The 17,606-nt window shown below is 41.1% G+C and overlaps 1 protein-coding gene across 3 annotated transcripts in view; it reads right to left on the reverse strand.

The window, feature by feature from the left end:
• Positions 1 to 17,606, reverse strand: part of TBC1D31 (TBC1 domain family member 31) — a 77,432-nt gene that overhangs the window by 35,635 nt on the left and 24,191 nt on the right. For 2 of the 3 annotated variants that reach the window (XM_039232003.1, XM_039232004.1), the window contains exons 5-8: positions 17,236 to 17,387; positions 12,913 to 13,072; positions 9,622 to 9,822; positions 3,861 to 4,037 (exon numbers count right to left, since the gene is read on the reverse strand). In XM_039232003.1, the coding sequence (XP_039087934.1) occupies positions 3,861 to 4,037; positions 9,622 to 9,822; positions 12,913 to 13,072; positions 17,236 to 17,387 (690 nt within the window). The remainder of the gene's footprint in view (positions 1 to 3,860; positions 4,038 to 9,621; positions 9,823 to 12,912; positions 13,073 to 17,235; positions 17,388 to 17,606) is intronic. The other variant, XM_039232005.1, reaches the window with a different exon arrangement.

Consider the following 17,606-nt stretch of genomic DNA (forward strand, 5'->3'; position numbering starts at 1 on the left):
ACCCCGAATGGCTTTCCAACTTTAGGACACAAAACAGTAAAAAAAAATTTTTTTTTACCTCTGGGACTTTCTATTCTCTCTCTCTCCAATGCGCATACACACAGTAGATAAAGTTCATGACTTATTACCCTAGATTCAATTTTGACAAACTTTTCTGTAAATGGTCAGATAGTCAATTTCTTCCCTCTCCCTTTCCCTCTTTTTTCCATCATCTTTTTTTTTTTAAATGGATATCTGAAGTTCTTTTTAAAGTTTATTTAGTTATTTTGAGACAGAGTTTAAGCAGGGGAGGGGCAGAGAGAGAGAAAGAGTCCCAAGGAGGCTCCATGCTGTCAGCATGGAGTCTGACACAGGGCTTGATCCCAAGTGACCTGAGCCAAAATCAAGAGTCGGGAATTGACCTGACTGAGCCACCTAGGTGCATCTCCCCCTTCTTACTTTTTTTTTTTAATTTTTTTTTTTTTTTTAAATTTCTAGGAGAGAGAGAGAGAGAGACAGCGTGAGCAGAGGAGGGTCAGAGAGAGAGGGAGTCACAGACTCTGAAACAGGCTCCAGGCTCTGAGCTGGCAGTCAGCACAGAGCCCGACACGGGGCTCGAACCCACGAACCGCGAGATCATGACCTGAGCCGAAGTCGGACGCTTAACCGACTAAGCCACCCAGGCGCTCCTCCCCCTTCTTACTTTTTTTTTTTTTAAGAATTTTTTTTTCCCTGGGGGGGGAGGGGGGAGAGAGAGAGAGAGAGAGAGAGAGAGAGAGAGAGACACAGCGTGAGCAAGGGTCAGAGAGAGAGGGAGTCACAGACTCTGAAACAGGCTCCAGGCTCTGAGCTGGCAGTCAGCACAGAGCCCGACACGGGGCTCGAACCCACGAACCGCGAGATCATGACCTAAGCGAAAGTCGGACGCTTAACCGACTAAGCCACCCAGGCGCCCCTCCCCCTTCTTTTAAGTCAATTTTTATCTTGATGGAAAAATACTTTACAATTTTTTGGATTATAAAGCCATTTTCCTAGATTACTTCACTTGATCCTAACAACTCAATGAAACAGATGGGATGCTGTTTTCTTTTCTTTGGGAAAATGAGGTCAGAGCTCAGTGCCACAAATCTGTGAGTTCAGGTCACTAACTAGCTGAATAAGTCTAGGCTAAAGACTCAAAGCCAAATATTCTAACTTAGTTCAATGTCCTTTTTAGCACAGAAAACAGGTAATCCAATGTGAGGGGTGCAGGGAAAACCCAAGATGATAGCGAATGAAGATTCCCATTTGAGAGCCTTGCAACCAGATGCTCAGGGCAACTGGGCTGGACTGGAGCAGTACAATCTATGCAAGAGACATATTCATTTCTGTCATCTGCAGGACACCTGCTACCACTGCAACTGATAAAATGTCCAGGTGAGTTTGGCCTGAGTTTGATCTGTTCTCACCTGGACCTCTATGGATAAAGTTCCTGCTTCCCTTCCCAGGTCCCGACACGGATCAGGTGAAGGACGCATGTCACCCTGCATGAGTGCTCTCCTTTGCCCTACTCCTGGGGCTGGCTATGCAATGCTCAGAGGCAGCGTGCTCCCGGACGTACTTCTGTGGGACTTCCAAACCTCACCGACACTAGAGCTCTGCCAGATGTCTGGACTGTGATGTCTCTTTTATTTCCCAGAAGTCAATTGGGATCATGCCCATTGTTTTCCCAGAAAAGGCTCCTGTAAATTCTCAGGAAAGCTGAAGTCAAACCGCGTCTCAGAGATAACATCAGCTTATTCCCTCATTAGAGCATTCAACTAATAGGAACGATAGTGCCCAATCTTTATGCAGCTAGATTTGTGCCTGCTACTTAGCTTTTTAAAACTAAACCTGTTGGGGCGCCTGGGTGGCTTAGTCGGTTAAGCGTCCGACTTTCGCTTAGGTCATGATCTCGCGGTTCGTGGGTTCGAGCCCCGCGTCAGGCTCTGTGCTGACTGCCAGCTCAGAGCCTGGAGCCTGTTTCAGTCTGTGACTCTCTCTCTCTCTGACCCTCCCCTGCTCACGCTGTCTCTCTCTCTCTCCTAGAAATAAATAAAACATTAAAAACAAACAAACAAACAAAAAAAAACAAAAAAAACTAAACCTGGGGGCCCCTGGGTGGTTCAGTTCGTTAAGTGTCCAACTTTGGCTCAGGTCATGATCTCACAGTTTGCAGGTTCGAGCCCTGCATTGGGCTCTGTGCTGACAGCTCAGAGCCTGGAGCCTGCTTTGGATTCTGTGTGTGTGTCTCTCTCTCTCTGCCCCTCCCCTGCTCATGCTCTGTCTCTCTCTCTCAAAAATAAACAAACATTAAAAAAAATTTTCTAATAAAAAAAATTAAACCCTAAACATTTTGTTTAGGGTTACATGTAGAGGTGATAAAACTATAAAGACAATCAAGAACATAACACAAAAACGAGGATAACAGTTACATCTATGGGATGGGGAGAGAAATGAGTGGGGATAAGCACACAGGAGCTTCAAAGCTACTGGTAATACTCTCTTTACATGGATATGGAAAAGTGTTAACATGTCGGGTCTGAGAATGCTACCCTTAGAAAGGCATACATACAAGGTTGGCCCTTGTCTTGTGCCTAGAAACCTGGATTTCAAGAAAGTTCCCACTATCCCCAGAACCAGTAAGAGTAGCTCACTGTGCCTGAATTGTTTGTACGCTATGATGTATGCTGAATACCTGGGATTCTAAAATGTACTAAACAGAGGATGCCTACATGGCCAGCCTCCAGTAAAAGCTCCCGGCGCTGGGTCTCTAATGAATTTCCCTGTAAACACATTCTTTTTACACAAGTTTCACAATTTTCAAATGTTCAGAGAAAAATTTTAATTTCACATTAAAATTAATGTGACAAATGTCAAGTGTTGGTGAGACTATAAGGCAACTGCAGCTCTCAAATACCAGAGCTCTTGGTGGGAATACGCATTGTTTCAATCAACTTCTTGGGGAAGCTGACAGCTTACTAAGATGAACAAATGCATTGCCAACAAGCCAGTTAATTCCATTGCTAGGTTTATATCCAGCATAAATGTGTCCCCATGTGCACAGAGATGTACTAGAATGTACCAGAATAGTGGAAGCCCTATTTCTAATGGCACAAAAAATTAGAAAACTACCCTAATGCTTACTGACTGCAGAATGAATAAAATATGGTTTACTCACATGATGGTGTTTTATACAGCTACGAGTGAATGATTTACAACTACATGGATTTCTCAGACATAAACCTAATGTTGAAAGAAAGAAGCCAGACACAAAAGAGTACAAACTGAATGATCCGATTTATACAAGTACAAAAAAGAGAACTAATCCGCAGTGTCACAAGTCAGGAGAGTAGTCCTCCTTGGGGTAAGAGGGGGAAATGTCTGGAGGGGAGGAGAGGGCTTTCCAGGGTGCAGGTAATGGTCTATTTAAAAAACATTTTTTTAATGTTTATTTATTTTTGAGAAACAGAGAGAGAACAAATGAGCAGGGGAGGGGCAGAGAGAGAGAGGGAGACACAGAATCCGAAGCAGGCTCCAGGCTCTCTGAACTGTCAGCACAGAGCCTGATGCGGGGCTCAGACTCACAAACTGTGAGATCATGATCTGAACCAAAGTCAGATGCTTAACAACTGAGCCACCCAGGCGCCCCTATATTGTTTGACTTTTTTAAAAACCATAAACATGTACTAACGGTATATTTAAAAGTTTAGAAAGCACATTATAATTTCAGTTACAACCTTCTTCTCTTCATACCTTTCCTTAACTTCTAAGAGAAGGTAGAGTGAGGATGGCCTAAGGGATCATAAATCCTGTCCCCAGCAGTCATGACAAACAAAAACTTAATTATAATATATTTTTACCTCTTTATTTTCAAAATTACCAGTCAGGTCTTGTTTTAATATTCTGGCTTGCATTTTGTTTTCCCTTGATTTTGCTGGCCGCTGAACTCTTCCTGATGTGACTTTCATCTTAAGGCCACCCGAATTCAGTTTACTCTTAGGCAAATCTTCAATCACTTTCACTAAGGGAGGAGGTGGCTAAAAGGGGGAAAAAATAAAATCGAGTGGCTATCCTTGGAAAACAGACCTGTTCACATAGGATTTACAAAATGTGTTTTATAATATTGTAAATGTGCCTTAACATACATCCTTATTCTTCAAGCAACAAGTGTAAATAAAATATTCAAGAAATGTTTCCTGGTTATCAAATCCAGTTTCTGCCAAATTCCTTAGGAGAACACAATAGAGATAAAAACAAGAGCAACAAGAATAGAATTTACTTATCCCTTGAAAACTGGCCTTAAATCATAGTATACCAGTCCATTTTTTTTTATACCCACACAATGAAGTGAGTAGTTTGGTGATAATCTGCAGCAGAGAAGGGAAAGTTAGACGTAGGGCCCTCTAGAATGCAAGGAAAAGCCCCTAATATTTTTCAGGCTCAAGTGAGCTTCCTCTGAAGAGGCGATCAAATGACTTCCCTCTGCAAGCCTGGGACACCTGCCTCTCTGTCCCGGGTGACATTTTTTAATCTGCAGAGAGACGGCTGGTAGTTTCCTACTGCATCCACAGCTCGCAAGGCAGTTCAGGCAGTACCACTTAAATTGTAAACCCTCATTTTTATGGGAAAATAACAGGAAAATAAACCCCAACAACTTTAACTTACTTAAGGGAAAAGGATTCACTAAAACACTTTCTCTGTGAATAATACCTCTTTGCAATCAAAAGATCTTCCTTGAGTTCAAAGGAAATGAGGAGATAAGGTAACTCAGCTTCCTGAGTTCTAAATATTATTAAAGTACAGTGACTTCCAGAGATTATTTAAATATTTGAGGCCAGGGCACCTGAGTGGCTCAGTCAGATAAAAAGCATCTGACTCTTGGTTTTGCCTCAGGTCATGATTTCACGGTTCATGGGTTCAAGCCCCACGTCAGGCTCCATGCTGATAGTGCAGAGCCTGCTTGGGATTCTCTCTCTCTCTCTCTCTCTCTCTCTCTCCCTCTCCCTCTCCCTCTCCCCTCCCCAGCTCATGCTCTGTCTCTGAAAATAAATAAACTTAAAAAAAAGTTTGAGGCCATTATTGACAAAGACAAGATGGATTTGTGATTAAAAAATTTTTTTTCTGGAAGCCAAAGTGCCAATTCCTTTCATATGAGAACAGAGAACAAGAACACAGGGAATACCACACATGTTCAAGTGAACACATTAGATTTCAGAAAAACACACGTTATACACATTACCTTGCATTCAAACTGTCACGAAAGCCAGAGCAGTGTTCTACCAAGATCATGTATAATGAAAATTAATCACTACTTCTCAAGAAAGCTCTTTGAAGAGGAAACCAAACTTTTAAAAATATTTATTTATCTGAGAGAGTGAGAGAATGAGCGCACAAGCAGGGGAGGGGGAGGGAAGACAGAATCCCAAGTAGGCTCCATGCTGAGCCCAGAGCCCAATGCAGGGCTCGATCCCCTGACCCTGGAATCACGACCTGAGCCGAAATCAAGAGTCGGATGCTCAACTGACTGAGCCGCCCAGGTAACCTGAGGAAATCAAACTTTTTGACCTCCTCCCCTCTCATTTCTAAAAGAAAAAAACAGAATAAAACAAACATCTTGACCTTTTTTTTATAACATAGGCAACCAAAAGACTACTTTAGGTTTCAAAGATTTTTCTCATTTTCTCTTCATAGGTTTAGGACTTCAGCTTTTGAAACCTGTAGCCTACTGTAAGTGTCCAAAAAATTCTTCCCGATTGTAAGCTGCAGTATCATGAATACATAACACTGTAAAATGTGTAGAGTAGGTAATGAAATAATATACACACATGTATAGATACAGCATTTTTTTCCTAAAATTATTATAAGGAACTTTTAAAGTTGTATCTATAAGGTTTTTTAAATACTGTTTTTCTAGGATACGTTGTTATTTATTCATATCTATAAAGAATATAAGGATACTGCAAAATATAACAGTAGCTCTGATAAAAAAAATAAAGTATAATCACCACCTATTCTATGATTTAATTTTTCAATTCTTTCTCTATAAAATACAATTTAAAAATGGTCTGGGGGCACCTGGATGGCTCAGTTGGTTAAACGTTGGACTCTTGGTCTCAGCTCAGGTCATGATCTCACAGTTGGAGAGGTTAAGCCCTGTAGTCAAGCTCTATGCTATCAGTGCAGAGCCTGTTGGGGTTCTTTCTGCCCCTCCCTTGCTTAAGTGCTCTCTCTCTCTCTCAAAATAAATAAATAAACTTTAAAAAATTGTCTGACTTCTGGGGCACCTGTGTGGCTCAGTCAGTTAAGTGTCCGATTCTTGATTTTGGCTCACGATCTTATAGTCGTGAGATCGAACTCCACGTTGGGCTTTGCACTGGCCATGGAGCCTGCTTAGGATTCTCTCCCCTTCTCCTTCTGCATCTCTCCCCTGCTTGCGCTCTCTCCCAAAAAAGGAAAAAGAATTTTAAAAGGTCTAACTTCTAAATATTGCCCATCCTTAATATCCTTGAACCATCATCTAACCTCAATCCATTCTTCCAAATGTTTATTAACATTTTTATTCTAGAGCCACATTTTTTCCTTTTGAACTTCATGTGCTTCCTCAAAATAGTCTCCTGAAAGTTAGAGCCCGAGATATGACCTGACTTGCCATACCTTAGTAGTTTTCAAACTCCTACACATTAAGTAGGAATGAGTGTACTTATTAGCACAATGCTGGAAATTCTCCAGTGCCCAATAAATAGGACTTGAAGGAATGGGACACAAGTGAGTTTTGCAGAGACCACAGGCCTGACCATTTGTGTAAAGCCTAGAATAGCCACAAAGACACAAATAGTGCTGCTGGTGACGTGTCCATAAAGAAAAAGAAAAAAAAGATTTCCTACTTCTGTTATAGGCTAGTTTTCTGGTCAATATGATCTTAATTTAATGCTTAACAAATACCAGAGAGGAAGTCAATGACTTGTTCAGCTAAGCTGAAAACTCTAAGAGCAAATAATATGTTATTAAAGCGTTTAATGTTTACAAGAACAGTAGAGTATAACTCCATATGGTTAAAGAAAATGTGTGTCATGTGTGCATGCATGCACATGCACGCGCGCACGCACACACACAGAGTAGATCCTCACTATTCGTAGTCGTTCTGTTCTCTAAAGAAGCTGCAAATACCAAGTTAGTGAATCACTGCTCCTAGCAGAAATCGTTAGGTCCCTGTGAGCCAGTGATCACAACATTGCTGTCAACCAATCAATATATAACTTTGTTTAGTGTGTTTCTGTTTAAAAACACTTTTTAAAAAATATTTATTTATTTTTGGGAGAGTGCAAGCAGGGGAGGGACTGAGAGAGGGGGACAGAGGATCCTAAGAAGGCTCCGCACTGACAAGTTGACAGCTGTACGCCCACTGTGGGGCTTGAACTCACCAACTGCGAGATGATGACCTTAGCGGAGTCAGATGCTCAACCAACTGAGCCACCCAGGTGCCCCTGTTTAAAAACACTTGTTTTCATCTATACTGTTGATGCACTAACATTGAACTCATGCCAACAACACTATAACTTGTGCCTAAATTAAGTTTGTCACCACCTTCTTATGCTCAGGAACATGAGACAGCACATCAGCACTATGTCTGGGAGCCACTTAAAAGAGCAAAATCAACAACAGAAAGCACAAAACTGAAAAGTGCGGCACTAAGTCAACCACGGAAAGGACACTTGCCATGAGGGTTGACATAACAAGGCTGAGCGCTGCCCTGTCCGACCTCAGCCGGAAGCTGCGTGATGGGCAGCTCCCGGTCTGCACTTCTGTGGACATGTGAATCCCTATGAATAGGTACCGAGTACTGATTCGAGTTACAAGTATATTTTTAGCAGTGGCGAGTTCACATTTACAGAATCCATGAATAATGATGATTGACTCTAAACATTTACAAACATAGAAAAAAGGACTGGGAAAATATACTTCAGAATCATCTGAGAAAGGAGAGATTGAGGGTTTCTGATCTGTTTGCTCATCTGTTATCTTTTTTATTTAATGTTTATTTATCTTTGAGAGAAAGCGAGCGAGCAAGCGAGCAAGCAGAAGAAGCACAGAGAGAGAAGTAGTTACAGAATCCAAAGAAGGCTCCAGGCTCTGAGCTGTCGGCACAGAGCCTGACATGGGGCTCAAACCCACGGACTACAAGATCATGATCTGAGCTGAAGTCAGATGCTTAACCAACTGAGCCACCCAGGTGCCCTGACTCCCCCATTTTTTAAGTAGGCTCCATACTCAAGGTGGGGCTTGAACTCACGACCCTATCAAGAGTCGTGTGCTATAGTGACTGACCAGCCAGGCACCCCAACTTATCTGTGTCTTGATTTTTGTCTGCATTAAGACATTTATTACTTGTCCAATTAAAAAAAAAAAAAAAGGATAAAAAGGACAGAAGGAGCACACACATAGAAAAAGACTATCATTTTAAGCACAGAACACCGGGGCCTGCTAATGACTAGCTGTGTGATGAGGCCGGGGCACAAGCTTCTTCCTCTGTACAATGAACTGGTCAGACCAGGTGATCATCAAAGTCCCTCTCAGGGCCACCATGACACAATTCCAGACCTAGACAGGCTGCAAATAGACAATGAGACTGGGCAACGAGTGGGGAAAATTCTAGATAACCATAAAAGAGAAGGGGGAAGTATATTTTAGATGAAATGAGCACTGTAGACAGCAGATGTAGAAATAAGAATGGGTCTCTGGGGTGACAGTGAGGAAAATTACAAGTATGGGGAAGTAAGTTAGACAAGCAGACTAGACAAGATTAGAGAGGACTGTGGCAGACAGGCAGAAGGGTCTGGACTTAACGCAACAGGCCAAAGGAAGGAAGCCACTAACGGAGCACTATTTCAGAAATGATGATGACAGTATTCTTTCAGGAAGCTGCTATATAAAGGATGGATTGGTGGGCAGAAGGAGGCCCTGAGGGCTCTAGTTTTAGTGAATTGGTTTAAATTACTATCACTCAAGAGTAGTTGACAAAGTGCCGATACAAACATGGCTAACGAGGAGATGGAGAATATACAGGATGTATATCAATACTTCAAATTTAAGAATTATATGACTTACTATTGACTAGATCTAAGATGAAAAGGAATAGGAACGGCCCTCGTGCTCCAAGATTTCAAGCCTATACGATGGGAAGAAAGACTGAGACAGAAATGAAGAGGTTGGGACTGAAGATCTCTTTTGGGAAGCAGATCATGGGAGGCACCGTGAATGGGATGGGGATCCCGAACAGGTGCCTCTGAGGAACGCAGCACCGTAAGAATGGAGCATGGCTGAGGAAAGTGTGGCGGGGCCTGGCTGGCTCAGTAGGTGGAGCACGTGCCTCTTAATCTCAGGGTTGTAAGTTCAAGCCCCATGTTGGCTGTAGAGATTACTTAAAAATAAAACCTTAAAAACAAGTGTAGAGATGTGGCTTTAGGGGTAAGAGCAAAAAAATTATATATACCCAGAAGTACAGATAAGGAATTCAGGCTAATCTGAATTTAGAAAATCAGAGCACATAGATTTTATTTTTGATGACACAACATTTACATCTTAAAAAAAAACAACCTTGCTGTTCTTTACTTGAAAACATACCTTATTTATTTCTTGTGTTAGAGCTTGAACTGAATATATGTTCAGACTTCCATTTTCCATAATGGATGCAATGTACCGTCCATGAGGGCTAATTACTGATGAACTAATTCCTTCATCAAGGCTCCCAATTTCAAAGAGAAGTTTACAAGTTTGTATATTAACAAACCTCATGATTCCATCTTGACTTAGCGCTCCAAGAACCTAAGAATAGAGAGAAACAATATATGAATTCCAAAAACATGTTTATTTTAATCTTTCTTTTTTTCTTTCTTTCTTTTCCTTTAAAAAAAATTTTTTTTATGTTTTATTTATTTCTGAGAGAGAGAGACAGCATGAACAGGGGAGGGTCAGAGAGAGAGGGAGCTACAGAACTTGAAACAGGCTCCAGGCTCTGAGCTAGCCGGCAGCACAGAGCCTGACGCAGCGCTCGAACCCATGAACTGTGAGATCATGACCTGAGCCGAAGTCGGACGCTTAACCAACTGAGCCCCTCCTTTTTTTTTTTTTTTTTTCTTTTTTGAGAAAGAGAGAATGTTCAAGCAGGGTAGAGGAGCAAAGAGAGAAAGAGAATCTTAAGCAGGCTCCATGCTCAGTACAGAGACAGACATGGGGCTCCATCGCACAGTCCGGGGATCATGACCTGAGCCAAAATCAAGAGTCAAATGCTCAACTGACTGAGTCATGCAGGCACCCCCCCAAAATTTGTTTAAAAGTCAAATGTCTCTTGGGGCACCTGGGTGGCTCAGTCAGTTACATGTCAACTCTTGATTTTGGCTCAGGTCATGATTTCATGGTTTGTGGGATTGAGCCCTGTATCAGGCTCTGTACTGACAGCATGAAGCCTGCTTGGGATTCTCTCTCTTCCTCTCTCTGTCCCTACCCCACTTGCTCTCCCTGAATCTCTTGCTCATAATAAATAAAAAACGTTAAAAGAAAAAAAATAAATGTCTCTGATGTTAACTAGACTTATTATAGCAGTCATTTCCACAATATATACAAATATCGAATCATCATGAAGCTAATGCTTTATGCCAATTATACCTCAAATTTTTAAAAAATCAACTCTCTGAAAGTCAAACTATACACACTTACATGTACATATGTGTATGTATTTATATACAGGGTTTGGGGTTTTTTTTGTTTTTTGTTTTTGAGGGGAGGACAGAGATTCATAAAGAGCCATCATTTCAAAATCCCTAATATGGCTCATGTAGATTTGCCCTATTCAGGTCCAGGTAGGCCTGGCTCTGACCAAAACCAGTCAGGTGGCCATGCTGGGAGACTATGGCAAAAGATGAGCCAGGCCTTCACCTGGACCCCCACACACTGGCCGTCAGAGGCAAGGAGAGGAGGGCTTGCCCTGGCTCATCACACCCGCAGCTGGATGACAGCTGACATCTGTCTCCCAGCTCTGGGCAGCTATAATGAACATTCGGCGGAAGAAAGAAAGTCTGTGGGCTACATGGGCAGTAGAAGGGTAAGAAGGAAACTAGCCTTTTAAGGGAAAAAAAATTTAGTTTTCAGTCACATAATTTGAAAAATTAAAAACATGTACTAAAAAAGTATAAGCAAATACACAATAAACTCCTCTACTGCCTAATCTGTGGATGGGCTCTTTCCCCAGTGCCAGTGGCTGGTAAGCAGTGCCACCATGTGACTGCACGGAATGCTCATGTCACTTGCTACATGGACGACAGTCTGGAAGTAGCTGGAGACGGGGACCATCTTCACCATCTTCACCAACGATGAAGGGGACCATCGTTGAGGTTGGGTCAGATTGTAGGAAACCGCCTCCTTCACAACTGACGCAGCCTCTCTGGAGGACAATGTGGCAAGATCTGTCAAAGTCACAGATGTACATAATTCTGAGAACTACTGTGGGATTTTATCCTACAGGCAGGATGTGTGAAATGTTCATGCAAAAAGCTATTCAGTGCAGCAATGTTTGTTATCTATTTATTTACTCCCTTGTTCACTTGCTCACTCAAGCAATCTCTACACCCAATGTGGGGCCTGAACTCATGACCCTGAGGCCAACAGCCACATGCTCTTCCAAATGAGCCAACCCCAGGCATCCCTGGTACAGCATTATTTGTAATAAAGAAGGACTAGAAACAGGGTAGGTGCCCAATAACAAAGTGCTGGTTAAAAACCTATAAAATATTATGCAGCTGTAAAAAAACAAAAAACAAAAAACGAAGTTCTATACTGACATAGAACAATCTTTGAGGTCAATGATCAAACCCTGTGTTGGGCTCTGTGCTGACAGTGCAGAGCCCATATGGGATTCTCTCTCTTTCTTTCTCTCTGCTTGTGCTCACTTGCTCTCTCTCAAAATAAATAAACTTTAGGGGAAAAAAGTGGCAGAAACAGTGGACTATTATAACAATAGTGGTTATGCAGAATAACTGGGCAAATGGAAAAGAAGAGATTTCACTTCACTGTTTTGTTTTTTTAATGTCTTCCATCTTGTGAATGCATTATCTATTCAAAAACTGAAGTTAGGGGCAGCTCTAGTCCGTAGAGCATGCAACCCTTCATCTCAGGGTTATGAGTTACATATAACATAAATACTCAATTTAAAATAAGAAAGTTAAGGTCTGACTACTCAACTATTAAAAAAAAAATGGTGTGGGGGCACCTGACTGGCTCAGTCAGTAGAGCATGTGATTCGTGATCTCAGGGTCATGAGTTCAATCTCCCATGTTGGGCATAGAGCCTACTTAAAACAAACAGATGAATAAAATAAAATACATAAGCAAAAAAACCCACTTTTTAAAAATGGGGTGTAGAGGGGGAAGTACTTTGTAAATTAAGGCAAGATACAAAGAAACATGTTTCATAAAACTGAGGCAACCAGTGATGGTAGGTAAACAAACCACAGTACAACAAAGAGAAAATTTTAATCCTATCCCCCTTTTAATCCTTACAGTTAATAGGAATGTTGACAAGTCACTTAATGTTTCTAAGCTTTAATGTCAGTCTATGTAATGGAGAGAATACCTTCCGTGCCTGTGTGCAAATAAAAAATAGCATGGTAAAGGACCCTGTATATCATAAAGTATGAAATAAATTCAAAGTATATTGATTTTAGAAAAAGGTTAAATTATCAGTAATATACAGAACCTAGTATTTTCAAGTTTTTTCAATTTTAGACTCTTTGCAATATTAGCAATTTCAAGACTTTATAACAACCAGGGTACAAGTTAACGAGGAGAGCTAATATAGTTCAGAAATTGATATGCTCTTTCTCAGAAAGTATAATGTCCTACATTTATTTATATTACTAACCTGATTAGAGCCAGCATCAAAACTATCAGGGAGAAATTCTAGATGGCGAATGGCTCGAACTTTAGTAGGCATCTGAATAATTCTAAATAGCTGTTTAGCTTCCAAGCACCACAAGTGAAGGTGATTTGATTTACCGCCAGCAGCCAGGATTCGGCCATCTCTGTATAACAAAAGGAGAAAATTTATGACTACCTGAATTGTTTTTAATTTTTAATATTTATTTTTGAAAGAGAGAGAGCGAGCGAGTAAGCAGGAGTCGGGAAGGGGCACAGAAAGGAAGACACAGAATCTGAAGCAGGCTCCAGGCTCTGACCTGTCAGCACAGAACCAGACCTGGAGCTGGAACTCACAGACCATGAGATCATGACCTGAGCCGAAGTCAGACACCGAACCGACTGAGGCACCCAGGTGCCCCTAACATGAATTGTTTATAGTAGCACTGTCAGTATGATCCAACATAATAGAAATATTCTGTATCTACACTGCTCAAGATGGTCACTACTAGCCACATGTGAATGAGAACTTGAAATGTGGCAAATGCTTCTGAAGAAATAAATTCTTAATTTATTTTTTTAAAGTTTATTTATTTTGAGAGTGAGAGAGCACAAGCAGGGGAGGGGCAGAGAGAGAGGGAAAGAGAGAATCCCAAGCAGGCTCCGTGCTGTGAGTGCAAAGCCAGATGTAGGACCTGATCTCATGAACCATAAGCCAAGATGAAAAGTCAGAGGCATAACTGACTGAGTCCCATATTTAATTTTTATTAAATACTCTATACAACCAGTGGCTACCATATAGGAAAGCTCAGGTTTACAGCATATATTTTCTTACCTATTGTATTAAGACACCAGCTTAATATATATTTGTTTGATGACTTGATTGAGGATTTCTGAGTAACATTTATCTTTTATAGCATAATCTCAAAGTCACTTACCACTATCCAACTTCCTATATTTCACGTATGACTATATTGAATTGGTACAACACTGCTATGTGAAAACTCAAAAAGCCCCAAATTTTTTCTGCTCAAAGAAAGCTACTTTTAGAAAAGTACTAAAACAATATGCTGTATTAACACCTTGCAAGGGTGTTGCTCATTCATTCACCAAGGACTAATACCATAAAAGCCAGGTATCATTTCAGGCACCAGTCTAGTGGAAGGCAAACAAATGAACTTGATCTCAGCTGCTAAGTTCTATAAAGAACTATAAAATGAAGGGCGCCTGGGGTAGCTCAGTCAGTTAAGCAACTGGCTTTGGCTCAGGTCATGATCTCATGGTTTGTGAGTTCGAGCACCACATCAGGCTGTGCTGACAGCTCATTCAGAGCCTGGAGCCTGCTTCTGATTCTGTGTCTTCCTCTCTCTCTGTCTCTCCCCTGCTTACTCTCTGTCTCTCAAAATATAAACATTAAAAAAAAAAAAAAAAGAACTATAAAATGAGAAGGGAGTTAGAACTGGGAAAGTAGGAAGGTCTGCTCCCTAAAAAATGATGAGCCAGGGGCGCCTGGGTGGCTCAGTTGGTTAAGTGCCCAACTTTGGGTCAGGTCATGATCTCAAGGTTCAAGAGTTTGAGCCCTGAATTGGGCTCTCTACTGTGAACACAGGGCCTGCTTCAGATCCTCTGTCCCGCCCTCTGCCCCTCTCCTACTCATGTTCTCTCTCTCAAAAATAAACATTAAAAAAATATTCTTCTAAATGTGAACGAGCCAGTCACGGGATGATTTGGAGGAAGAAATCCACGCTGGTCGAAACTCCAGACTGGCCAGTACACAGTGTTGAGAAAGGAGTAAGGTTGTACCTAAGGAAGAGTGAGAAGCCTCACTCAAATGTGGCCCTAACCGTGTTAGGGAAAGGAAACAGGACGAAAGAAAGGAAGTCCAAGGTAAGATGACAGAGGCCTCAGTAATACTGTGGGAAGTTTGGGTTTTATTCTTAATATCAGGGAGAGCCTTTCAAGGGACTTCAATAAGGAAGTGACATGATTTGACGTATTTGACTTATGATTTAAAAAGACCACTCTATGTGCTATGTAGAGACTGACTTTAGGAAGTGAAATTGACAACATGGAGACCGAATAAGGAGACTGTTACTGGAGCCTGAGAGAGACCAGGGTAGCTGGAGGAGGGCGATAGCTGTGGCAATGCACAAAAGATCTGACCAATTCAAGACATGATTTGGTGGAACTGATGGGATTTACTCATGATTTAGAAGAAGGTAGATGAAAATGAGGAAGTATTATGTATTTTCTAGCTCTTTCCACAGAAAAGGCCTAGAGATGCTGACCAAATCAGTCATGAGGAGTACCACCTAGCATCCAGATTGGGTCTTGAAGTATCATTACCCACAAAAATGAAACCACGCTTGGGGCACCTAGGTGGCTCTGCAGGTTAGGAGTCGGACTTTATTTTAGCACAGATCATGATCTCACAGTTCATGGGATTGGGGCCCCAGACTGGGCTCTGTGCTCACAGCCCAGGGCCTACTTGGGATTCTCATTCTCTCTCTCTCTCTCTCTCTCTCTCTCTCTCTCTCTCTCTCCCACCTCCCCCACCCCCCCGACCCTTCCTCTGCTCATGCTCTCTCTCAAAATAAATAAATAAACTTAAGGAAAAAAAAAAATGAACCCAGGGTCTTTAGCAAAATGGCTGATACCAGGTTTGGGACAGAAAATGTACAAGATAAGCCTAGAACATTTTGTCAGGTTAGAAAGAATGAGAGCTTTCAAAACAAACAACTGGGATTGTATCAAAAGGGTTCAAAGCCAACTTGAAGAAGATCCCATTGGTCAACAATGAAAGAACTACAGCATCACTAAGAATAATGCTAATGGGTTAAATCACTTCAGTTCTATTTAAACCCATCCATTCACAAAGATTAAAGACAAAAAAGCCTTCAATGGCCACCTTTCAAAGATGCCAATAATTCATTATTTTTCATAAAAAAAAATTTTTAATGTTTTATTTATTTCTGAGAGAAAGCAAGAGAGACAGTGTGAGCAGGGGAGGGTCAGAGAGAGAGGGAGATACAGAATCTGAAACAGGCTCCAGGCTCTGAGCTGTTAGCACAGAGCCCGACACGGGGCTCAAACCCACAAACTGTGAGATCATGACCTGAGCCGAAGTTGGACACTTAACCAACTGAGCCACCCAGGCACCCCTTCATAAAAAAATTTTTTTAAAGAAGGGAAATTAAGCATTTATCCTGTATTTCATTAAAAACTATAAGTAACCAGAGAGTTAATGAGAGGAAGTTTTTTCTTTAGAAGGATTCTAGTTAATAAGGGAAGAAGGAATGGCAGAATTAGCATAGCACCATTTTGCTAACCTCAAATGCAATACTGGATCTAGGTCATAAGCATCGGTATCCACTGACCACGAGAAACATTCTTCCCAATGAAAGTACACAAACCACCTATCATGCCTCTTGCCCCCAAATCAAACCTGAATCAGACCAAGCCTCCAATTTACAGGAAATCTAGGTGTAACCAGTTTATAAGAAATACAGATGAGAGGGTCACATTAACCACCACCACAGGGATGGAAAAAGCAAACCCAAAATACAGAGAATGCTATAGGACAAATGACCAGTTCCTTACATTAGCTGCAAAGAAAACATTTAAAAAGGGATATATTAACCAAGACACTGTGTGAACCTTGATTCCTGACTTGAACAAAGACTAGATATATGAGAATATTAAGAAATTATTCATTTTTAAAAGTGTGAAATAGGTTAACTAACTGAAATTTAAATAAGAACGTAGGGGGAAAAAGTGTGATAACAGTACTATGGTTATGTTCAAAAAGGGCGCCTTCCTTTGGAGACACACACTGAAACACTTACGGATGAAATGACATGCACGGGCTTTGCTTTAAGGCAATGTGGTAGGTGGCAGGAGGCAGTAATAGGTGGAGTTATAGATAAAACAGAAGTGGCTATTAGTTGATTGTTACAACTACTAAGAATACTCTAATTAGAGCTTCATGTATTTTTATATTTTTGTAGAGATTTGAAATTTGCCACAATAAAGTAAAAAGAAAAAGTTTTACAGATCATATGTAAGTTTGAAGGAAACTTTTCTCATATGACCGTAAGGTTATGAAAATGGAATGAAAACTTGTAAAATTTTACTGGAAGTGAGATTTCTTAAAACTTCTCAGTGTTGTGGGGACACCTGGCTGGCTCAGTTCAAGAAGCGTGTGACTCTTGATCTCAGGGTCTTGAGATGGAACTCCATGTTGGGTGCTGTAGAGATTACAAAAATAAAAAAAAACACAAAAAACCCCCTAAAAACAAAAAACTTAATAAAAAAGTAAAATGCACACTACCTGGTCACGGCAAACACTTTGTATAATATACTAGAGCTTTCAGGTGGAGCTGGCAGTTGATATTTGCAAGAAAGAGTATCACATTCCCAGGCGAAGATAGAATTATCTTTAAAACAGCTGAGGATGGTATTACTTAATGGTAAAAAGAAAACCTAAAGGAGAAAAACAATTATTGTTCATATAATGATCATACAGCCCACAGCCCTCTTTAAATTTAAAATTATCCAAGTTGTCAGGGCTCCTAGGTGGCTCAGTCAGTTGAGTGTCTGCCTCTTGAATTCCGCTCAGTCCACGATCCCAGGATTGAGGGATCAAGCCCCATGTCTGACTCCACACTGAGTGTAGGGCCTGCTTAAGATGCTCTTTCTCTC

The sequence above is a fragment of the Hyaena hyaena genome, unplaced genomic scaffold, assembly GCF_003009895.1.
Source record: "Hyaena hyaena isolate Hyena2069 unplaced genomic scaffold, ASM300989v1 scaffold_62, whole genome shotgun sequence".
Classification (NCBI taxonomy): domain Eukaryota; kingdom Metazoa; phylum Chordata; class Mammalia; order Carnivora; family Hyaenidae; genus Hyaena; species Hyaena hyaena.